This window comes from Zootoca vivipara, chromosome 12 (assembly GCF_963506605.1).
Source record: "Zootoca vivipara chromosome 12, rZooViv1.1, whole genome shotgun sequence".
Lineage (NCBI taxonomy): Eukaryota > Metazoa > Chordata > Lepidosauria > Squamata > Lacertidae > Zootoca > Zootoca vivipara.
The window spans coordinates 39,023,492-39,048,055 of NC_083287.1; the positions used below are offsets into that span (position 1 = coordinate 39,023,492).

At 41.5% G+C, this 24,564-nt stretch overlaps 2 protein-coding genes across 3 annotated transcripts in view; one reads left to right on the forward strand and one right to left on the reverse strand.

Moving 5' to 3' along the window:
- Positions 1-24,564, reverse strand: part of LOC118092105 (patched domain-containing protein 3-like) — a 47,061-nt gene that overhangs the window by 14,651 nt on the left and 7,846 nt on the right. The window contains exon 4 of the mRNA XM_060280855.1: positions 1-23,028. This exon is cut by the window's left edge and continues 14,651 nt beyond it. Within this exon, the coding sequence (XP_060136838.1) occupies positions 21,422-23,028 (1,607 nt within the window). The 3' untranslated portion in view covers positions 1-21,421. The remainder of the gene's footprint in view (positions 23,029-24,564) is intronic.
- LOC132591091 (mycocerosic acid synthase-like polyketide synthase) lies at positions 2,743-17,121 on the forward strand. 2 transcript variants are annotated; one of them, XM_060280852.1, is made up of 6 exons: positions 2,743-2,848; positions 5,282-5,435; positions 7,661-7,821; positions 9,074-9,277; positions 9,886-10,067; positions 11,117-17,121. In XM_060280852.1, the coding sequence occupies exons 1-6, from the start codon at positions 2,794-2,796 to the stop codon at positions 16,664-16,666; spliced, it is 6,306 nt and encodes a 2,101-aa protein (XP_060136835.1). In that variant the 5' UTR covers positions 2,743-2,793; the 3' UTR covers positions 16,667-17,121. The 2 variants fall into 2 exon arrangements, with proteins under 2 accessions (XP_060136835.1, XP_034984643.1); XM_035128752.2 differs by lacking the exon at positions 2,743-2,848 and having other exon boundaries at positions 5,224-5,435.

Sequence of the window (24,564 nt, forward strand, 5' to 3'; positions counted from 1 at the left end):
ATGGGATGTGAGTGGGATATTTTTATTTTTATTGGACTTTCTTCAATAGCTCCTAATAAAAGAGAAAAGCTCATTTTACACAGGAACATCTTTTGTAAGGAGTAAAGTGAGTGCAGCTGCTCACTTTATATGTAGGCTAGCCAAAACAGGATGTTTATAAACAGAAGCTGGAAAGAATTGGGGATAAAACTCAAAAAGCTTGAGGCTTACTCCGTCTTTTAAGAAGAACTATGAAATCTAACCCCATAAAGACCAGATGACTACATTCCTCCCCAAATATAGTTTTCTGCCCTTCAAATAATTAGGACCACTTCATTGTCTTACTAGATGACAGCCTTTGTCCACAACAGGATTCTCCTTTGCTGTGAAGACTTAGCCATCTCTGGCTTCCTGGGTTGCTTCCTGTTTATTGAAAATTCATCCTGATTTGTTTGAAGGGAGAGTATATATTGGCTTTTCATTGAGCTTCCATTGTGATTTGTTTGCAGGGAATAAATAAATCAGTATGGATCCCGGGGTGGGAAACATATCAGCACTGGCGAAGCTGCATGGTCTGGCACCAGGGGGGGATAGGAGGTGGGGGTGAGGGTGGCACGCACCCCAGGGGGCGTAGCACATGTCCTGGGGGCGTGGCATGTGTCCCAGGGACACGGCACGTCGCCTCACGGTGGCATGGCATGCATCCCCGGGGCGTGGTGCGTCGCCTGCGGAGGTGTGGCGCCCGGCACGATGGGGTGTGTGTGTGGTGCATTTCCGGGGCAGCCGCGATGGGTACCCCCCTCCCCGATGGTGCCGGGCCAGGGCACTCCCCCCTGCCCTTCCGCCAGTGCATATCAGTACAGTGGTACCTTGGTTCTCAAACTTAATCCGTGCCAGAAGTCCGTTCCAAAACCAAACTGTTCCAAAACCAAGACTCACTTTCCCATGGAAAGTAATGCAAAACAGATCAATCCGTTCCAGACTTTTAAAAACAACCCCTAGAACAGCAATTTTATGAGAGATTTATTACAAATGAAGACTGCTAATAAATCTCTGTGCCCACATGCTTCCTCGGCGCGAGCCTAGCAGAGTGTGCAAATCGTGGAAGCAGTTTGTGGTCTGGACGTTGTCTTCCGGACAATGAAGGAAAATGGCATGAATGCTACAACTTGTGTTTATTATAATAAGCAGTAATAAATACATATAACTCACTTAACAAAGCCATTCATAAAAATCTCTCTCACTATTCCTAGAGCCTGCCAGCAAGTAAAAGAGAGAAACACAAAAGTACAGTGGTACCTCTACTTACAAATTTAATGCGTTCCGAACGCACATTCGTAAGTCGAAAAAAATGGTAAGTCGAATCCCATAGGAATGCATTGGGAGAAAAAATTTGTAAGTCGAAGCAACCCTATCTAAAAATTTTGTAAGTAGAAAAAATAATATCTAAACCGCATCCAAGATGGCGGATGGCGCTCCATTCATAAGTAGAGTTATTCGTAAGTAGAGGTACCACTGTGCAGTAAATACTATACTATGTAGCAGAGCTCAGCCAATCCGCAGACACACTTGCAGTCAGCCAATCAACAGGCTGTCTCCAGGGCACCTTGTCTCTGGGCAGACTGCTGTCGCTAGGGTACTTCTGTATCTGGGCAGGCTGCCAAGAATATCTCACAAATTTAACATGAATTTTACTACCTAACGAGACCATTGATCCATAAAATGAAAGCAATGATCAATGTACTGTAAAAAGGTTAGATGTTATGTGAGAGGTGCCAGTTTGCCCCCAAGATTGGGGTGTGTGTGTCAATGTGTGTTGCACCAGGCTCCCTCAACATTGCGAGGGGTTGGGGCTGGGCCCCTTCAAACAAATATTGAGGGGGTTGAAGAAACACTCTGTGAGGTGAGTGAGGCTGAGAGACTACAGAGAAGTGTGACTAGCCCAAGGTCACCCAGCAGTTGCATGTGGAGGAGCGGGGAACCCGGTTCACCAGATTATGAGTCCACCGCTCCTAACCACACCACCACATTGGGTCTCCAGTGAAGACACCTCCACCTCCTAGAATTGGCGTGCCTGTGTTGCGTCAAGAGAAAGTTACCCCACGCTTTCTAGAGCACTTTCCCCATTATACTCCTTATCAAAAAGAGGGAAGAGGGATTTATTATTTCGCCGCCCTGAGAAGTGTAGTGGCAGGAGGGGAATAAGGGCTCTTGGCAAGCACTATTGACAGGATCCTTTGGGACTGTTTAATGGGGCAAGATTCTGCTTTAAATGTAAAGTGCAAGGTGGGGCCTTAGAATTCCCCTCAGTACTTACAGTCTGCCCCTCGGGAGAGTCTTAAGTCTCGAAACATTGACTTCCTCCTCAGCAGCCAACTCATGTATGCATATCAATATTTTTGGAACTGCCTACTTTTCTGACGCAGGATTTTGATGTCAGTCCTCTTTCTTTGACCTCCACAACATAGCTTGAACTTTCCCTTCATCTGTGCTTGGTTGCCTAGGTAACCTGTAGGTTGCCACCTGCTGGTCTGTTTGTTTATTGCAAGAGGATCAAATCTGAATCTCAATGTACCTCAGAGATTGGTATAGATCTCCATGTACACACACACACACACACACACACACACACATTTATGAACTGATCTGCTCTTCATCGAAGAATATTACTTGGTTTACTCTGTGGACATCACAAAGGGTTGCTTATATTTCAAGTAGTCACAAATTAAAAATAAATATTTACAACTCTGCCTTCTTTTCCACAGGATGATTGTCTTATTCAGTGACCAACGCAAATAGAAAAATAAAATAAAGATGGGGTCTGAGAATGAAATAGCTATTGTGGGTATAGGATGCAACTTTCCTGGAGGTAAGTATTTGAGGGGGGGGGGGAGGAGATATAAGAAAGGTATCCTTGTTTCTTACACTATTTTCATTGTGAAATAAAGCATAAAACTTCCTCGTGATTTAAAGTAAAAGTAAACTAAGAACTCAGCACTAGTTATTGAGAGATACCAATATTTAAATTCTTGCTAGAAATATTTTGTAACACTGTATGTCCCTGTCATGAACATGGAGAAGTGAACGTCTGTGATATTATGAAGTCCACTGGAAATTCAGGCTTTTTACATGACAAATCTTGGAGTTTTGCATCTCATCAATACTCTTTAATGTCTGATCTAACTTCCACAACAAGCAGAATAGCACATACAGTGGTACCTCTACTTACGAATTTAATGCGTTCCGAACGCACATTCGTAAGTCGAAAAACTTTTTAAGTCGAATCCCATTGGGAGGAAAAATTCGTAAGTCGAAGCAACCCTATCTAAAAATTCGTAAGTAGGAAAAATCCTATCTAAACCGCATCCAAGATGGCAGATGGAGCTCCGTTCGTAAGTAGAAACATTCGTAAGTGGAGTTATTCATAAGTAGAGGTACCACTGTATAAATTTAATTATGTATTTTGCCTTCCTGAACTTGGAATATGCTAACCTAAACCTTACGCCTTCACAACTAGATGGCTCTTATCTGCGAGATGCCACCCAAACAAATATGGTAACAGCTGAATGCAATTTTCATAGGAACATCATGCAGAAAAATTACAGACAGTATGATGAGATTGTGTGATTTAGGAAAAGGGGGGAAATGGTTAACTTATAAAGATCTATTAGTGAAAGTAAATGATCAATATGTGCTAAAACCATACAGATTGAGCAGTATTGTATGAGCTGGTTACATTACTACCAAATACAAAGCGTATTTAATAAACCTAAATTAATAGGTTTTTCTGAAAATAGATCTAAATTTCAGGAATTATTGATTGAAAATTCCATTAAACCATTGGCAAAAATATACAAATTTTTATTAGAATGGGATATGAAGGATGAGGAAGTCAAAAATGTGATGATAAGATGGGCACAAGATGTTGGGAGAACAATATATAGGAGTCAGTGGGATAAATTGTGGAGGGTGGATATGAATTTTACGGCCTGTATAAGGGAAAACATGTTGAAATTGACATGCAGATGGCATTTGACGCCGGAAAAATTAGCAAAAATATATAGGAATAATTCAGATAAATGCTGGAAGTGTAAAGAAAAAATAGGAAATTATTTCCATTGTTGGTGGAGTTGTACAAAGGTTACCAAATTTTGGTCAGAAATCTATGACAAATTGAAAAAAATGTTGAAGTGGACGTTCGAGAAAAAGCCAGAGATCCTCTTACTAAGCTTAATACCTGTTAATATCCCGAGCGATAGGAAAAATATTCTCTTGTACGCTTGCGCAGCGGCCAGAATGTTGTTGGCTCAAAATTGGAAGGGGGATAAAATACAATCAATTCAGGAGTGGCATATTAAATTGGCAGAATTCATGAATTTAGCAAGAATGGCGGCAGTAATTAGGAGGGTCCCAAAACAAAAATTGAAAGAAGAATAGAGATATGTGGAGGATTACTTTCGCAAGGAGGGTATAAATTTGAAATGAGTGATTTGCTTAGACTGAGATCCACAAGACAAATACATAGACAAGAAAAATATGAAAAGTTTTATTTTTTAATTACATAGAATAAGGAAGAGGCATGGTAAATGTTATATATTGAAAGGGAACCGATATTAAAATGCTTGGAAGTTGATTTTTATTCTTTTATTTCTTTTCAAATTTCTCTTTCTCTTCTTTTTTGTCCCTTTTCTTTTTCTTTTTTTCCTTTTCTGCTCTCCTTATGATTTGATCTGATATGATTTGATCTGATTTGTTAGATTTTTGCTTTTTGTATGTATTAGTTTGTTTGTTATGAGTTGGGGAAAATTCTTATGATGTGATTTAATATGATTTGATATGATTTGTTATAATTTCCTTTTGGTTTGTGTTTGTCTGTTGGTTATGATTTGTTGATGATTTTAATAAGAAATAAAGTTAATTTTTAAACCTTAAAAAAGAGAGAGAGAGAGAGAGAGAGAGAGAGAGAGAGAGAGAGAGAGATTGTGTGATTTAGGAAAAGTTCCAGTTTGCTGTGAAAGCTGAAATTTTGTATCACTTGAAATGCAAATTTAATTTGTATTCAGGTAGGTAGCCGTGTTGGTCTGATGCAGTAGAAATATATTTTTTAAAAATTGTCCAGTAGCACCTTAGAGACCAACTAAGTTTGTTCTTGATATGAGCTTTCGTGTGCATGCACACTTCTGAAAGTTGGATTTCTTATGTAAGTTCAGATAAATTGAACAAGACAGGTTTGACATTTTAAAAATGAAAACAGTATATTTAAATACATCTAAAAATGTATATTTAAATCTTTATGCAACAGGTGAAGGAATTGACAGTTTCTGGAAAGTGTTAGAGAATGGCAGAAACTGCACTACAGAAATACCTCCAGAAAGATTTAACTTTAGAGAGTGGTATGATCCAGATGACGACAAACCAGGTAAAATACGTACAACTCGTGCTGCTCTTCTTGATGAGTAAGTCATATATTTTGCTAATAAATCCTTCAGACTTTCTAAACTTGCAGATTTCCCCCTTGAAATGACTGGCTGATGTAATATGTGTTATTATATGAACCTTTCAAAATCTCTTAAAATTAACGAGCAATCTCAAAGTGCTGCTTTATAATGAATGCATTTCCACACTACGTGAACTACTTTGGGTGCAAATCTTATGCTGAAGTTGTACACTATATGAACTTCACCAAAAAATGTGATGCCATCATAATACTGTACTAATGTCCTTCCACATTCTGCTTATCAGCTCCAATTTAGAGTTTGGGTATTAATCTGTTTTCCAGCTACATGATTGGAAGGCCTTGAGGGCGGGACCCTTGCTGAGGTGGTGTTGGTGAGCAGCATGAGCAGAGACACATTTTAAGACTCTTTGAGTTCTTTTTTTCTGAAAAAAGTGACTAGTTAATAATCGCCACAACAACAATAAATTCATTATCATCATCATTATTTCCTTATACTTTGTACCCCACCGTCCATCATGGAACCCAAGTTTCCAGGCGGTCACCAACCCAGGTACATCTGGACCTGCTTAGCTTCAGTAAGGTGATGTCCCTAAGTGCCTTCAGACCAGATGTTGTCTCTGTGCTTCTCCAAATGCCCCATAAACCACAGCCACTGCTGTGACCAACAAATGCCTCATTCTTGCTTCAGATCATACCCTGGGACTAAGGCAGCTATAACCCATTTTAGCACTGTTGTCTCCCCCATGAGAGTTATCCTTATTCCCAGTGCTCTTTTTCTAGAAAAAGAGGTGCTGGAACTCACCATGAACACCTCCCTTGTTCTCTTATAATGGCAACGGCGCCCACCTGAGAGGTGCCAAACTGAGTTCCAGTGAGTTCTGGTGGGGGGGGGGCTGATTATACTGCAGTGCAGCTTTTCCTGGTGCAATAGTTTCAAGCCATGGTGTTTCACTGGTATTTCCGCCAGCTTCATACTGTGGTACCTTGGTTTAAGAACAGCTTAGTTTATGAACAACTTGGATTAAGAACACTGCAAACCCGGAAATAGATGTTTTGGTTTGTGAACTTTGCCTTGAAGAAGAAGAAGAAGTTTGGACTTGATATCCTGCCTTTCACTCCCCTTAAGGAGTCTCAAAGCGGCTAACAATCTCCTTTCCGCTCCTCCCCCACAACAAACACTCTGTGAGGTAAGTGGGGCTGAGAGACTTCAGAGAAGTGTAACTAGCTCAAGGTCACCCAGCAGCTCTTAACCACTACACCATGCCGGCTCCCATGTTCCACTTCCTCTCCCGGTATGCCCCGCAGAGGACATTAAGGTCCACAAATAATAACATACTGGAGATCCCGAGTCACAAGGTGGTTAGACTGGCCTCGACCAGGACCAGGGCCTTCTCAGTACTAGCCCCGACCTGGTGGAACGCTCTCTCTCAGGAGACTAGGGCCCAGCGGGGGTTGTCATCTTTTAGTAGGGCCTGCAAGACAGAGCTGTTCCGCTTGGCCCTTGGACTGACTCAGTCTGAACCCGGTGTTACCCTCCCCTAAGGCTTTATCCTACAGATATTTAAATGAGGTTGCACTTGTTGATTCATAATTTAAAAATTGAATTTTAACATTGTATTTAATCTGCATTTTAATTGAATTGTTTCTTTTATGCTTGCTTTGATATTCTTGTTGTTAGCCACCCTGAGCCCGGTCTTGACTGGGAAGGGCGGGGTATAAATAAAATTATTATTATTATTATTATTACTATTATTACTATTATTATTATTATTATTTGTAAATTGAGTCCCCTGCTGCTATGGGAAAGCATACTTGGTACACTTAGACCTGAGAAACCTCGCTGATGAAGAATAATTGAAACAGGGCCTCGTCCTGATGTTGATGCTTACTGGAATTTATCCTGAATAAAACTTTGTGAAGACTTTTTGAAATTATCCTTTTTGGCCCGAGTTCTTGTCATTTATCGTTTAATTTTGGTTTAAAAACAGACTTCTGGAACAGATTAAGTTCATAAAGCAAGGTACCACTGTACTAGGAAATGACATGGGCACAGTGTCCTATCTGCTGTGTCCTATCATGACAATTTATTTGCTGGTACAACATGTAGTATTAGGCTTCAATGAATTTTAAGTATATCTTATCTTATCTTATCAGAGCATGTTGGATGAAGCAGTATGTGAATCATACTGTATATCATGTCATACCTCCATTTAATTTTTTTAGATTGAATGCATTTGATAACAAGCTGTTTGGCATCAGCAATGAGGAAGCTGAGTGTATGGCTCCTCAGCAAAAGCTACTCATGGAATGTACCTACAGAGCACTGGAAGATGCAGGAATCACTCCTGAAAACATCAGTGGTACCAAAACAGGGGTTTTTGTTGGTAAGATAATAGTTATGGCAGAAGATTTTGTCTATTTACATTGCATGCCATATATCTGCTTTAGAGGTGGCCACACAATGATAGGTTGTTGGAAGACGGTTGGAGGATGGATGGTGGCTAACAGATTGAGGTTGAATGCTGACAAGACAGAAGTACTGTTTGTGGCGAACATGAGGCGGGCAGGTGTGGAGGACTCCCTGGTCCTGAATGGGGTAACTGTGCCCCTGAAGGACCAGGTGTGCAGCCTGGGAGTCATTTTGGACTCACAGCTATCCATGGAGGCGCAGGTCAATTCTGTATACAGGGCAGCTGTTTATCAGCTCCATCTGGTACGCAGGCTAAGACCCTACCTGCCCGCAGACTGTCTCGCCAGAGTGGTGCATTCTTTAGTTATCTCTCGCTTGGACTACTCCAATGTGCTCTATGTGGGGCTAGCTTTGAAGGTGACCCGGAAACTACAACTGATCCAGAATGCGGCAGCTAGACTGGGGACTGGGAGCGGCCGCCGAGACCACATAACACTGGTCTTGAAAGACCTACATTGGCTCCCAGTACGTTTCTGTCACAAAATATACAGCAAAGTGAAGCTTGGAAATGCAGGCTGTTAGGCCTTTAAAATATGTCTTTCCAAGTGAGTTCCTAAATTCCTCTCTTCCCCAGCATAGGAAAAGGCCACAAATTTGGTAATTAAAAAATTGGTTTACTTATAAACTCATCAAATGTCAGCTTCATGTGCTTTTCCATACATTCATCAGGAAACATTGCACAGGCAGGAAAACTTAGCTTACAAAGTGGTAAAAGTTCCTATATTGATTGGAATATGAACACAAGGGTGGCTGGTGAGAGCCATATGGCTGAGCTGGAGCAAGCAGCTCAAACCTCCTCACACACTGAGTTTCTCAAGTAGATGGGACAATAAGCTTGATTACTTATCTCATCCCAAGTTCAGAGGAAGTGACATAGCTAAGCCTGGCAGGAGAGCTCACTCTGTGTTTTTAACCCCTTCATGCATTAAACTTAAGCATGTTGGATATGTGAGGCTGGTTATCCCACAAAATTAACCCAATCGTCAGATTTACTGTGAGGGGAAACTGAGATGGGGAAGCACATGCTGCTTAAGTGCCTTAGAAGAAACACAGAATGAAAGTGAAATAATAAATAATTGTAGGATGGGAGGTGAAGAATAAAAACCATTACTAGATGCAGATTTTAGTGTAAATTGACCTTAAAAACAAATGTTCTGTATTTACAGGCCTGATGAATCGAGACTATGAATCCATAACCACCAGGGCAGTTGCTGAAATAAACCATTATGATGCCACAGGGGCAGCAATGAGTACAGCAGCTCATCGGATTTCATACAGTTTTAATTTGATTGGACCATCAATTGCCATTGATACAGCTTGTTCATCTTTTCTCTCTGCTTTGGACCTTGGCTACAAAGCCATTAAACAAGGTATTCTTGGTTACTATGTTTCTTATGCATACCATTAACCGTGATTCCCAAACTCCCCCCCCCCCCATAGACCACTTGAAAATTGCTGAGATTCTTGATGGATCACTAAATGATTTTTCTGTGTATTATATACTGTAATGCACTGTGCTAGATGGTGCATGGTTTTTATTTGTACAGTGGAACCTTGGTTGTCAAACACTTCAGAAGTTGAACATTGCAGCTTTCAAACGTTGATAACCCGGAAGTGAATGCTTCCATTTTCGAATGTGCCTCGGAAGTCGAATGGCTTCTGAGACGGGTTTCTCCATTTTTTCAGTGGGTTTTGTCGACCAGCAATTGCGCCTCAGTTGTTGAACATTTTGGAAGTCAAATGCTCTTCCAGAACGGATTACGTTAGACAACCAACATTCCATTGCTTATGCCCTGCCTGATCCAGGAGAGGCTAGTTTAAAACTTTGAGATGAGAGACAAAGATACGCCCAACAAAGGATTTTGTAAGAGAAATCACCATGATGACACAGATGGTATCGTGGCTATGTGAATGAAATATCAGGTTTCTCCCTTTCATGATTTCAGGCTCATTTGGTTTTTCTGTACCTTTGATATAGGAGACTGCGAATCTGCTATCTGCGGAGGAGTAAATTGCATCATAGAGCCTTGGAAGTTTGTATCTCAGAGTAAAGCAAACATTTTATCACCTGACGGAATTAGTAAACCCTTCTCTAAACATGCAGGTGGCTATGGAAGAGGAGAAGGATGTGGCGTTCTTTTATTAAAGTCACTAGTAAAGGTAGAATGCTTATACTGAACTCTCAATTTCCCAAATGTCCCAGGGATGTTCATTGGGTCTAGTGTGCTTCGGAAAGGAGAACACCAAGAGACTTGCTGTCTTTATATTTGCTTTTTTTAAAAAATATGCCCAAGCAGAACCTAAGTGGAGGCAAACAGGCATTCCTTCAAGGTAGCACTGATGCTACCCAATCTCAAGTCTCCAGAAAGAGTTCCAGAAAGATTCTCTGCCTATGTCACTAAGCCTTCAAAACTGCCATCTACCCTTTGGCTGCTGTTTCTTGGCATGATCCCCTGAACTAGAGGTTTTAACCTCCGAATTCTGATTGGTATCTAAATTAGAAGGTATCAGAGAGAGATTCCCAATTATCATGAGACTCTCTTCTAAACAGATACTATTTATTTATTATATTTATAGCCAGTCTTTCTTCAAGGGAACTCAAGGTGGCATACATTGTACTCTACTCTATGTTATCCAATGACTGAAAGATGGCCATTGACCTAAAGCCACACAATTAGATTCATGACTGAAAGCGGATTTGAAACTTAATCATCCCAGTACTAGCCTGACATTCTGATTACACCAGGCTGACCCCTTAATTTACTCACTAATGAAGTATTCCAAACTATTAACCAGAAAGCAATCCAACAAGAAATTGTTATCCATTAAAAATGCAATACTGACACATAATAATTACAAATTTCCCCAATATCCCTCAAAATAAATGGCTGGAATAACTCGCTGCTCTTGTACTGTAAGAAATGCTTAAGAGTAATACCATGGTGCAGAAAAAAAGTAAATTCAGCATAAAGTTGTATATGTTTTGCTGTCCTACTGCCCTGCAGTAGGTAGTTTGGGATCATGGATGTTGGTAATCACCAAAGTAACATGTCACGGGAAGTTACAAATGAGGAGAAGATTCAGTGATACTGAAAGGTCCAAACACTGCTCTCAAACAAAACAAAACAAATCTAAATATAATCATGCTGCAATAGTTACTTAATGTTTTATAACATTGTGTATTCCTTGAATCTTTTGTCCACAAATAGGCACAGGAAGAATTCAACAAAATATGGGGCATCATCAGCATCATGGCAATCCACCAGAATGGAAGCTCCGTTGCTCCAGGCATGCAATCATTTCAAGCAGCACAAGAGAAGTTATTACTTAACATTTATCCAACATATATTGATCCTTCAGCTGTTCAGTACATTGAAACAAACGGCCTAGGAATCCCTACTGAAGATGCCACTGAAGCAGAGAGCTTAGGCAATGTCATTGGCAAAAAAAGGCCTCCTGATTTGCCCCCTCTCAAGATTGGCTCCGTTAAAGGGAACATTGGGCACACAGAGTCAGCTGCTGGGGCAGCAGGCTTAATCAAAGTTCTTCTCATGATGCACCATGGGAAGATAGTCCCATCCTTGCACTTTTCAGAGAGCACCAGCAGCATAAATACAGAGAAATTGAATCTCTCCATCCCAACAACAGTGGAGAAGTGGGAGGAGTCCAGTGATTTCGGCAGAGTTGCTGGGATCAGTTGTTTTGGATTTGGTGGGACCAATGCCCATGTGGTTGTTAAACAATTTAAACAGACCCAGGTTACCCTTCCAGTCAAAAGGCCCGTCGAATTATTTGTCATTTCAGCAGCTTTAAGAACTTGTCTCAAAAAGGCGATAGAAGACACAGCTAGATATCTGAATACCAGTGACTCAGCGACACTCCCAAATCTGGCCTACACAGCTGCTTGTAGAAGAAGTCACATAAACCACAAATACAGAAAAGCATTTGTGGCATCCTCTCTGCAGCACTTACAGCAACAGCTTAATTCAACTGAAATGGAAACTGTTTCACGGAAAAAGCCTGCAGAATTGGTCTTTGTGTTCTCCGGTAATGGTTTGAATTTCAAAGGGATATGTAGAGTCCTGCTGAAATCTGAGCCCGTCTTCAGAGACAAATGTATTGAAATCAAGCAATTATTTCAACAGCTTGCACCCAATAGAATTTTGGATTTAACAGAAAGTGAGCACAATGATTTGTCCAGGCCTGAAGTTGCCCAGCCCTTACTCTTTACACTGCAGGTGGCCTTGGTTACACTCCTGCGACACTGGGGCGTTAAGCCAATTGCTGCTGTTGGCTATTCAGTTGGCGAAGTAGCTGCTGCCCATTGTGCTGGACTGATTTCCCTGGAAGATGCTGTCAAAGTCATCTACCACAGGAGCAGGCTGCAGGCTGGAGGGAGAATGCTGGTGGTTGACAACATTCCCGTTGAGGAGGTGTCAGCAGCCCTTGGTGGATATTCCGGGAAAGTCTGCGTTGCAGCGTTTAACAGTCCTTTGTCTTGCACATTATCAGGAGATGAAGCATCTATCCACGCCATTCAGAAAGATTTAGCTGAGCACTTCAGTAAAAGAAACATATTTCTTCATACTTTAGATGGGCCAGCTGCATATCACAGCCACATGATAGAACCGGTACTAACAGAACTCTCAGAAAGTCTATCAGAATTAAAGGAAAGGAAGCCAGAGATTGACCTAATTTCTACAGCAACAGGGAAGGCAGTTTCAGGTGGTGATTTTGTTACAGGCACCTACTGGGCCAGACAGATTCGGGATCCTGTTTCTTTTGCAGAGGCCATGATGACATCAGTAAAAGGCAAGGGTAACATTGCCTTTGTGGAAATAGGTCCTCAAAGAGCTTTGCGGAGATACATCATTGAAACATTAGGGACGCAAACCAGAGTTTTTCATTCTTTGCAAACGGATAGGGAATATGTGACTCTTCTTAATCTAGTGAAAGATCTTTTTGAATTGGGATTGAATGTGAATTGGCAGCATTTTTATGAAGGTTATCAAAGTGTACCATCAGCTTATCCCAGGTATCACTTTGATCATCAGAAACTCTTGCTACATTGGAATATTAACCAGAAAGCAAACAACAGCGGTGTAAGCTCAAGCCATTCTTTAATTTGCAGTACAAATAAGGATAACTCAGAATTCATTTGTTCTGTCTCTGAGGCTCTGAAACCACATTTATATAAGCACAAGAACTACCATGCTGCATTAATTCCTGCAGCTGTTTTGGTGGAACTTGCTCTGGCAGCTGTGATGACGAGCACAAGGCCAAAAGTACCCTTAAGTTATTGTCAAATGAATATATTTTTCCCTGCACCATGTGTTTTAAATGAAAATCTCCATGCTTTGAAGATAAAGGTTGAGCCACAACAAACAGTGTCAAAGTTCAGAATACAATCAGGTTCAGCTAATACGGTTTTTGCTTCGGGACAAGTCATAAGGAATCCTGAAAAATCAATTGAAGAAAAGAATATTTCCTTAAAAGACATTTTTCAGAGGTGTAGATCTGTTGTTAATGAAGATGAGGTTTATGAAACATTGGCTCAGGCTGGATCCAACTATGATGATACTTTCAGGCAGCTTAGTAATGTATTTTATTGTGAAGACTTGAAAGAAGCTGTGACAACTGTTACAGTGAAGAGACAAACAGTAGAAGAAATGTATGAGTATTATATCCATCCAGTCCTTTTAGATTGTTTTCTGCAAATGGCGGGTACTCTGGCTGCAGTTACTTCCAATAACAAAGTAGTTTTACCTTCTGGTATAAGTAGTCTTGCAGTTGCTCGATCATTGGAAGAGGAAATGATTATATATTTAAAAACAAGCAAGTCCACTGACAATTTCTTAGAGTTTTGTGGATGCTTCACAGATAAACAAGGCTCCGTTCTGGTAGAACTGAGATGTGTTCAAATTAATTTGGTACAGGAAATTCCCAGGAAAGAAAATGAATTGTTGTTTGAAAATCAGTGGAAGGAAATAACTTCTGATCAAGTAATGCATAATCTGCCCAAAGCACCTCGAGTTGTGGTGTTTGCTGACAAATTTGGAATATCGCAGCAGCTCAAGAATTACTTACATAGTGAGTCTAGATTTGTTACGTATCAGGAATGGGAGAAATTGTTGGCAGCTAAGAGAACAGATACCTATGCACAAAATAAAATTAATATGGAACTGCAGGGATATGATGACGTTCTGTTTATGTGGGGCATCCAAAAACTGAATGAAAATTTACCAGAGAAAGTGGTGAAACATTCAGTAAGATGCTGTGAGGCATTTCGCCAAGTTGTTATTGCATTAAAGGAGAAGAAGTCCAATTGCTCCATTACAGTAATCACTTACAGGACTTCAGAAAGGAAAGTAGACCATATAAACACTGGCTTTGGTTTGTACGGCATGGCTCGAACATGTATGGTTGAAGTCCCGGAAATAACATTTCAGATTATTGACATCAGCTCTACAAATGCAATAGATATCTCAGCCTTAGCTGATGTTTTAGTAAAATATAAAGCACAGGATTATCCAGAAGTTTGGATTGATGAGGGACGAATTTATAGTTCTGAAATTAGGCGCACACAGATTGAACCCACAGCCTTCAATACACCTTCCCACCCACTTCAGAACTCAGACTTCTGCATTTTGTATACAGGAGATCCATACTGTATGAATGATCTGTCAGTTAAAGTTGCCAACTCACATACTCAACTTGGCAACCACAGTGTTGAAGTTCAACTTGAAAAAATAAGCATCCACTCAGAAGACTATTTCCCTGTTAGCGTGTCCAGCTGCAAGTTTGGGAAAACGTTGTATTGGAATTCAGATACTATAGATAAACACAAGGTATTAGCTCTAGACTTTACTGGCACCGTAACAGCAACAGGTAGTGAGGTGAAAAAGGTAAAAGTGGGAGATCATATTGCTTCATGTTATCCGGTTTCTGCAGCGTCAAGAATTAATATTCCAGAAACAGTTTGTTTCAGTACTCAAAAATTTCCATGTTTCAGAAATATACCATGCATTTCATTCTTCTGGGTAGCAAGAGAGATTTTTTATCAAACGCTGCCAGTGCCAAAACATAATGAAATATTAGGTATTGTTTGCACTGAGCCGGAGTCAGTTTTGTGCAAAGTGCTTACTTTTTCAGCTCAGGAATTAGGTTGGAAAATAATAGTTACAAACCATACAACTGGTCTATGGCAACGTGTTAATCAGTGCAATGCCCTTATTTTTCTACCTCCACTAAATGGACTATTTAAAGAGGGCCTAAGCTGTCTTTTCCATCTTCGAGATGTTGTACTGGTTTACGGCAATGAACAACCAGAATGTTTGAGGTATCTGGCTGGGAGTGATCATGAAAATATCCATATTCACGCTGTCAGTCTTATCTGCATTTTCCAGAAAACATATATGATACGGTCTCAGAAGAAGATGTATTGTTGGCTGAAGTCAATGAATATGAAGCAATTAAAACATATTGCATATTTCATTTTTCAGCAAGCAGGAAAGCATCTGAGGTCTGATGTTGCTGCATCCTATTTCAACTGCAAGAATGTCCCAGTTGCAGTACTAAAAAGTGATGAGGAAGACAGCAAGATATCCGATATACCAGAGACTGAAACAGACAGGAGAATGTTTAAGCAGAATGCAGTTTATATAGTCACAGATGAATTCACTAGGCTTGGCTTAGAAACTGTAAAATTTGTAGCTCAGCATGGAGGTAGGTGCATTGTGATAATTTCACAGAGGAATCCAAGCACTGAGGAGCAAAAGGAAATAAATGCTCTCCAGGATCACTGTGAAGGGAGCAGAATAATCAACTTGCAGTCTAACGTTGTTTGCAGTTCAGAGGTTGAGAAAGTTATCAAGTCTATCAGTAAATTTTTCCCAAACTCTCCTATTAAAGGTGTATTCCACAATGCTATGGTTTTACATGATGGGCTTCTTGAAACCCTCAACATGTCTAACTTTGAGGAAGTTTTAAATCCAAAGGTAGCAGGGGTAATCAATCTTCACCGTGCCATGCAAGGCAGGGAGCTTGACCACTTTGTATGTTATTCTTCTATTTCATCATTTCTTGGAAACGCAACACAGTCAAACTACGCAGCTGCCAATTCCTTCCTGGATCTCTTCTCTCATTACAGGAGAAACAGTGGCCTTCCAGCACAGTCCATTAACTGGGGTGCTTTAAATCTCGGAGCCTTGCAAGATCAACAACACTATAAAAATTATAGGTTACAAACGAAAGGAATAGAGGATCTGCAAGTGAACGAGATTCATGAATATCTAAAAAGAAGCTTAATTCTGGATAAACCTCAGCAAGCTGTGTTAAAATTCAATTTTCAGACTTTAGCTGATCATGTTTTATCTCAAAATTTGTCTCTGAAGAGTCGTTTTTATGAACTTGTTTCTGAAGAGACAGGTAGTAATCCTGAGCTCGCTGGTGAAGCTGAATTCAAAAACCACACTCTAAATGAACCTGTAGGTTATGCAATCACACTTTTAAAAAGCCTGCCTAAAGCAACCCCTGTTGATCTTTCAATGCATACGCCACTTTCATCATTGGGTGTAGACTCTACATTAGCCTTGACTCTACAGAATCGTATCTTTACGGAAAGGAGAGTGGAAATACCTCTCACGAAACTACTTGATCCTCAGTCCACTGTGTCAACTTTAATTTTATACTTGAAAGAAAATTCTGACACAACTGATTCTCATGGAGCTGAAGGTACTGATGTTGGAAGCTGGTTGTAGAAATGCATTTCCAGGCATTATACTAAATTAATTATCAGTAATGGCTTAACGTTCAGGGTTGGTTTGTTTCTTGCAGTTCAGTTCAGACCTCAAAACCCCTTGATTGCCACAGTATTACTAGTCCCCAATATGGAAACCTTTCTCTATATAGGACACATTCTGGCCATGCCTATCACCACAGTCTGACGGATAAGACGTGAGCACAGTAGGTGGCTTGTGGCAGTAGATATAAATACACCCTGCATATGACAAGTGAAGCAAATCCAATGTCTTTTCAGTTCGGTGCTCAATACAGAATTTCTATCTAGCTACGAATTTCTGATTGTGCAAAATGATTTCGTGAAAATAAGGAATATGCAGTTGAACGCTATTCTTCTATTGCAATATCTCACTCTATTCAGTTAGACGTATCTGTATGTAACACCGCAGCCCAACAGAGAACTATCCGGGATGAACCTCGGTTGAAAAAAATGGTGTTTATTTCAAAGTAGGCATGTAGAGTGTTGCTCTGGAGAGGTGCATGTGATTGCAGCCTTCAATTTCTACCATTCAATTATTTAAGTACAATTGTTCTGGTTTTTTACTGGTAATTGCTAGGTGGAATATGAATAATATGGGAAATGTATTAATTGTAACTTTAGTATATAGATAATTAATTTGAATGAAGATTTATTGTGTGTGTCACAAGGCAAGAATTCAGAAAAGGCCAAGAAGACACCATAAAGGCAACAAAATGGGAAAATACAAGGACCCTTTTCAAAGATGCTACGAAGGTTAGAATTAGATTTTTAGATGCTGATGAGAGCACAACCAAACTCTCCCTCCTCTGCCCCAGCCACAACATGGAGGTTGCTGTTCTCATATTCAGCTTAATAAATGTACTTTCCCCACTGCAGCCCTTCCTAATTTTATAACCAAATCTTGCTTGTCCAAGGATAGTTTACAGAGGCAGAAAAATGCTTACAGAGGGCCCGTCATTTATTTACAGACTTTGCTTTTTGCAAAGTCTGTAAAAAAGTAAACAAAAAAAGCAAATACACAGAACACTCAGACGGTGGAACTGCTCAAAACCTTTGCCTCTGTCTTCACCCAAAAGGAAAGCAGTTTCCAATCTATTGATAATATAATAAATGATGCAGGGATGGAACTGCAGCCCAAGATAGGAAAAGAGATGGTAAGGGAATTCCAGTCTCCAGGGCCTGATGAGCTGCACCCAAGGGTACTAAAGGAACTTGAGGATGTAATCTCAGAGCATCTGTCTATAGTCTTTGAGAATTCTTGGAGAACGGTTGAGATCTCTGCAGACTGGAGGGCAGATGTTGCCCCCAGGTAACTACTTACCAGATAGCTTGACGTCTATACCAAGAAAGGTCCTAGAACAGATAATTAAGCAGTTGGTCTGTGAGCACTTAGAAAAGGGTGCTGTGAGTATTAAGACCCAGCATGGGTTTCTCAAAAAAAAAAAAAGTCATGCCAGACAAACCTCATTTCTTTTTCTGACAAAGCTACAAGCTTGGTTGATCAACAGAATGGGGTAGATGTAGTGCATCTTGAGTTCAGTAAGGTTTTTGACAAAGTCTCCCATGATATTCTTGCAGAGAAGCTGGTAAAATGTGGACTGGACTTCGTAACTGTAAGGTGGATTTATAGCTGGTTGACTGACCAAACCCAAAGAGTGCTCACCAATGGTTCCTCATCATCCTGGAAAAAGAGGGCAAGTTGGGTGCCACAGGGTTCTGTCCTGGGCCCACTGTTGTTCAACATCTTCATTAACAACTTGGATGAAGGTATTGAGGGAATTCAATATGACCTTAACAGATTGGAGAACTTGGCAAAAAAGGGGGAGGCAATGTGAGCTGAGAGGGTTAATAGCTCAGCAATCGTCCTGCCGCGGGGCCCTATGACGTGTCCATGTAAACAGGAAGTACCTGTGTACTGTTGTAACTTTCTGTTATATGAGAACGCTGTATGTTTGTATCCTGTCTGTTCGTGTCGCAGCTTCCAGCCAAGATGGAGATGTCCACACCAGGCTGAGCTGCCCTAAGCAATAAATCTTCTTTGTTTTAACGAACAAGGGAGTGGACATGAGTTATTTCACAGGCACAGAAAAGTTGGATAAAGCTTTCGCTGCTACGGAATGTGATATGAACTTGGGAGTAAAGTTTCTGGACGTTTTAGAAACAGAGGCTTGACATTTGTGACGGAGCGTACTGGGCGAGTATTTTTGCTACGTCTGAAACGCAGCTAAGAATTTGTTCGTAGGCAGATAGATTTCTCTGCTATCTTTCTGTCTCACAAAGCTGTGTTATCGATAATTAGCCAATTACGGGCTATTATCTCAACAGGCAATTTCAATAGGGACAAATGTAAGGTTCTACACTAATAGGAAGAACCAGCTTCACAATAGAAGATGGGGGACACCTGACCTGCCAATAGTACATGTAAAAAGGATTTGGGGTCTTAGCAGACCACAAGGCTAATATAAGTCAACAGTGCAATGCAGCAGCAAAAAAAAGTTAATGCTATTCTACGCTGCATTAACCGAAGTATTCTGTCCTGGAAACGATGCCTTATGAGGAACGGCTTACGGAGCTGGGTATGTTTAGCCTGGAGAAGAGAAGGTTAAGGGGTGATATGATAGCCATGTTCAAATATATAAAAGGATGTCATATAGAGGAGGGAGAAAGATTGTTTTCTGCTGCTCCAGAGAAGCGGACACGGAGCAATGGCTGCAAACTACAAGAAAGAAGATTCCACCTAAACATTAGGAAGAACTTCCTGACAGTAAGAGCTGTTCGGCAGTGGAATTTGCTACCAAGGAGTGTGGTAGAGTCTCCTTCTTTGGAGGTCTTTAAGCAAAGGCTTGACAGGCATATGTCAAGAATGCTTTGATGGTGTTTCCTGCTTGGCAGGGGGTTGGACTGGATGGCCCTTGTGGTCTCTTCCAACTCTATGATTCTATGCTCAATTCTGCCTTGTTCAGACCACACCTGGAGTACTATGGCCAGTTCTGGGCACCACAATTTAAGATATCGACAAGCTGGAACATGTACAGAAGAGAGCAACCAAGATGCTCAAGGGTATGGAAACCAAGCCTTATGAGGACAGTTGAAGGAGTTGGGCATGTTTAACCTGGTAAAGAGAAGACTGAGAGAAGATATGAGAGCTATCTTCAATTATCTCAAGGAGTGTCACATGGAAGATGGAACAATCTTGTTTTCTTCTGCTCTAGTATATATACCTTCACCCCGGTATGGCTCCCCTTTATCACATACACTGCCCAACAAGACAATGACAAGAATCCACCAACAGCATATGGCTATCCTGATTCAAAAACACCCACCCAACTCACACATGAAAACAAAGTTCACCATAGCCAATCACAAACAAGCAATCACACCCTAGGCAAACCCCAACTTCTCTCACCACCAAAGGAACACAAGCGAATAGCAAAGAGAACCAACACAAACGACACTGACACAACGCCCCACACATACATTAAGTGAACTAGAAAAACACCACCCGACCCCACTCACCATTCCCCCCTCCACCTCTTCCCCCCTTTTCTTCCTAATGTACCAGTAACACTAATGTCTCAACAAATGAAACTGACCTGTAGAAAAGGTAACACACTACTTACACACTGCCTACATTAAAACAAAGTTAAAAAAGAAAAGAAAATATGACACAAGCGAAACTTGCTATACTGTATATATTGGGTGCTTAATATCACAGCATCTTTGGTTTAACAGAGAACATGAGATATACTATCTTAGTAGGCTCCTACAGATCTGGGATAAGGAGGGGTTCCCACTTCAATAAGGTGGTATTTTCAGGCAGGTTTGAAACGTGGCTCAACTGAAAGCGGTTTTGAGGCACTGTCAATTAGTGGAATGTTGGTGCCTGAAATATCCTAAGCAAACTGCTGTGTGCAGGGCTTTGCAACACCTGACAATCAGCTAATCATTCGATCTTACGAATATAATAATAATAATAATAATAATAATAATAATAATAATAATTTATTATTTATACCCCGCCCATCTGGCCGGGTTCCCCCAGCCACTCTGGGCGGCTTCCAACAAAACATTAAAATACAGAAATCAAACATTAAAAGCTTCCCTAAACAGGGCTGCCTTGAGATGCCTTCTAAAGGTCTGGTAATTGTTGTTCTCTTTGACCTCTGGTGGGAGGGCATTCCACAGGGTGGGTGCCACTACCGAGAAGGCCCTCTGCCTGGTTCCCTGTAACTTGGCTTCTCGTAGCGAGGGAACTGCCAGAAGACCCTCGGCGCTGGACCTCAGTGTCCGGGCAGAACGATGGGGGTGGAGTGCTTTGCAAGACCCATGTGGGCAAAAGGGCAACCTGATGTAATCATGATGTCAGTGGTCCCGCTCACTTTCCAAAGTTGGCCCGCAAGTGGTGGGAGAGATAACACTGAGAAATAATAATAATAATAATAATAATAATAATAATAATAATTTATACCCCACCCTCCCTGGCCAAAACCGGGCTTAGAGAGGCTAACATCAAATACATGGCATATTACCATAAAATCAAGCAATCAATTAAAATACATTCTATATCCTAAAATCAAGTCAGAATCAAAGTAAAATCCAATCAGACGGCAGCCCGCAAAGTAGGGATGGGGACCTTTAATGCTCACCAGGAAGAGCCCACACCCGTCCTCTCGGTAATTAGTTCCATTATCGAACTGCTCTCATTGCAATATTGTCATGTTTACATTAGGCGGTTTCATAATACAGTATTTGTATCTTTCAAAGGAACTCCTTCAGCACTGGAGCTCTGGGCACTGACTGGAAACTGTCTATTTGGCATTTGACTACAAAAGCCGAAGAAAGTTAAGAACACAGGAATAAAAATGAGACCGTGAACAGCCCCAAACAAGATCACCAGAAACATTATCTTAAAAAAGGTTCTGAAGATGTAAGAGGATGCCATGGAAAGTACAATAACTCCCAAGATAGTGGAAATGGCTCCCTGCGCAACAGGGTAGCCAAGGCGGTACAGAGCATCCACAGCCTTGTCATTCACGTTGTGTTTCTCACTGGCAACAAAAGCATAAGAAATATGGGCAGAGAAGTCTACTGAAAACCCTATGCAAATTACAAGGTTGATCATGGATATGGAATCGAGATTCACATTCCAGAAGGTCATGAAACCAGCTACACCGACAATAACAGAGGCAATAGCAAAGGTTACCCACAAAGAACAAAGAGGATTGGGAATGAGTAGTAAGGAAATGAACAGCATGGCTCCAGCAGCAATCACAACATTTTGAATCGTGTTCCGAACGATCACAATATATTGATCAAAGTATATAAAAGCTGGATGATAAACCATTAATGGTACCTTGCAGCCCTCAGCAAGGCCTCTCAGCTCATTTAAAAGACTCTTCTCATCCACTGCAGTAGTAACATTGACTGTCTGTATGAAAAAACGTGACGCTAATATTTCTGTACCAATAACATTAACATCCCACTTGAAGTCTGGATTAATTCTATGGAGGGTGGATAAATTGTCAATGAAAAGCCTACGGTCATCTATACTGAAAGACATACGTTTAGCGACATCTTCGTAAGTTCTCAACCAGGACACTGATAAATTCTTGTTGATGTAGGATGATCTTTCTAGTGCATTCATGCAGTTTTCAATATCTGCACGGACAGATGAATCCCAATAAGCTTTGCTTTCAGTAACAACAACCATAACCCTTGGGCCATATTCTGAAAAATATTTCTTTTCCCATTCATAATACTGGATGACGTAAGAATTATCACTAGCTAGATTTCGAAGATCTATACCTTCTTGGATTTGAGTGCAGCCAAAAATACTAATACCCAAGTACATGAGATAAAGGACTACCACAAGCACCTTGGTCCAGGTGTGCATAAGGAAGGGACCATAATACTTTCTAAATAATCCATTCATGGGGTGTTCAGTCTCTGCTCCAGTGGACTCATCAAACGACCCTCCTACACAGCACATGTTATATGTGCTGCCCTGAGAATCCTGGGGCTCATTGTTCACTTTCATGAATGTGAGCCAGTGTCTGTTGCTTTCTTCTCGTCTCCCATTTAAAGCAAGAATGGCCCCCAAGAATGTCAGGCTATATAAGTAGCAGAACACAAAGGCTGTTCCTGTATAGATGCAAAATGCCTGAACGGACTGGAATGGAGTTGCAATTCCAATGTAGAAGGCTAAAACGTCCGTGAGAGTTGTGATGGTAATGGACACGGCTGCTTCTCTGTAGGTGTCAGCCATCCGATCTTTGACACTGTTCTTCACTTTAGTCTGCTGCCAGCAAGACACCAGGATGAACATGTCATCAACACCAACCCCTGAAGAACGGCAAATATATAACATATTAGTTCCTATATGTCATGTGAGAAGAGAAATACAGTGGTATCTTGGTACTCGAATGGCTTGGCTCCCGAAAAAAACGGCTCCTTAATGCCGCAAACTCATAGATAAGTAAGAGACTTTTCATCCATCATCATCTATATATATAAAAATGTAGGCATTGCGCACGCGGAGGTCCAAGCCTTTTCCATAACTGCTGAACCGTAATGTAACAAATTTGGCCACAACGTTCCATACCCATCAGGGAGGGATCTGGCATTTAAAAATTTCCAAAAAACCACCCCTTTCACACCTAAAATAATGATTAAACACAAGTGGCGCCCAAATTAGATGTCACCACCAGAAGTTCTGAAAACTCCAGCAGCATCCAATAGAAAGGCAGATCGCACCCTGCCACCTCCAAAGCTGCGCCGCCAGAGGACATCACAAAATTCCACAGTAACCAACTGAAAACAGTCCTTTTGCAGCAGCAAGGCCCAGCTTTTTCAATAGGCCGCAGCACTGCCAAGCAGGGGGAACTGAGTAGGCCACACCATTCAGTAGGCCACAGGCAAACAGAATAGGGCCTTTCACACAGGGGGGGAAGGGATGAGGCACAACAAAGGTGGAAAACACATAGCCATGGGGGGGGGAGGACCCTGAGTCAGCCAAAGCAGTGGGGGGGGGGACAGGGAAAACTGAGTAGGCCTCACCATTGGCCAGTAGGCCACAGGCAAAAACAAACAGAATATGGGGCTTTCACAACAGGGGGTGGGGGGGTGGTCACAGGGATGAAGCACAACAAAGGGAGGAGTGGAAACTCATAGCCATGGGGGGGAGGGAGAACCCTGAGTCAGCCAAAGCAGTGGGAGGGGGGGGTTGGGACAGGGAAAACTGAGTAGGCCACAACATTGCCCAGCAGGGAAAACTGAGTAGGCTGCACCTTTGCCCAGTAGGCCACAGGAAAAAACAAACAGAATATGGGGCTTTCACAATTGGGGGGGGGTGTCACAGAGATGAGGCACAACGAAGGGAGGGGGGAAACACATAGCCATTGGGGGGGGGGAGAACCCTGAGTCAGCCAAAGCAGTGGGGGGGGGTTGGGACAGGGAAAACTGAGTAGGCCACAACATTTCCCAGTAGGCCACAGGCAAAAACAGACTATGGGCCTTTCACAGGGTGGGGGAATCACAGGGATGAGGCACAACAATGGGAGAGGGGGCTCACAGGGATGAGGCACAACAAAGGGAGGGGGAAAACACATAGCCATGGGGGGCAGGTAGGACCCTGCGTCAGCCAAAGCAGTGGGGGGTGGGGACATTTTCAGGAACACGTGTGGGTGGGGAGTCTTATTTTTGAAATTTACAGCAGGGGAGTCAGGGTTTGGATAGGGCAGGTGAGGGGACTCTGAAGGGAGACTCTGAAGGTCAATTTTACAGAAAAAGGACCATTTAACACAAAAACCCACAGCAACGCATGGCCGGGCCAGCTAGTACTTAAATATATTAATGAAAAGCCCAACAGAGAAGTCAGGA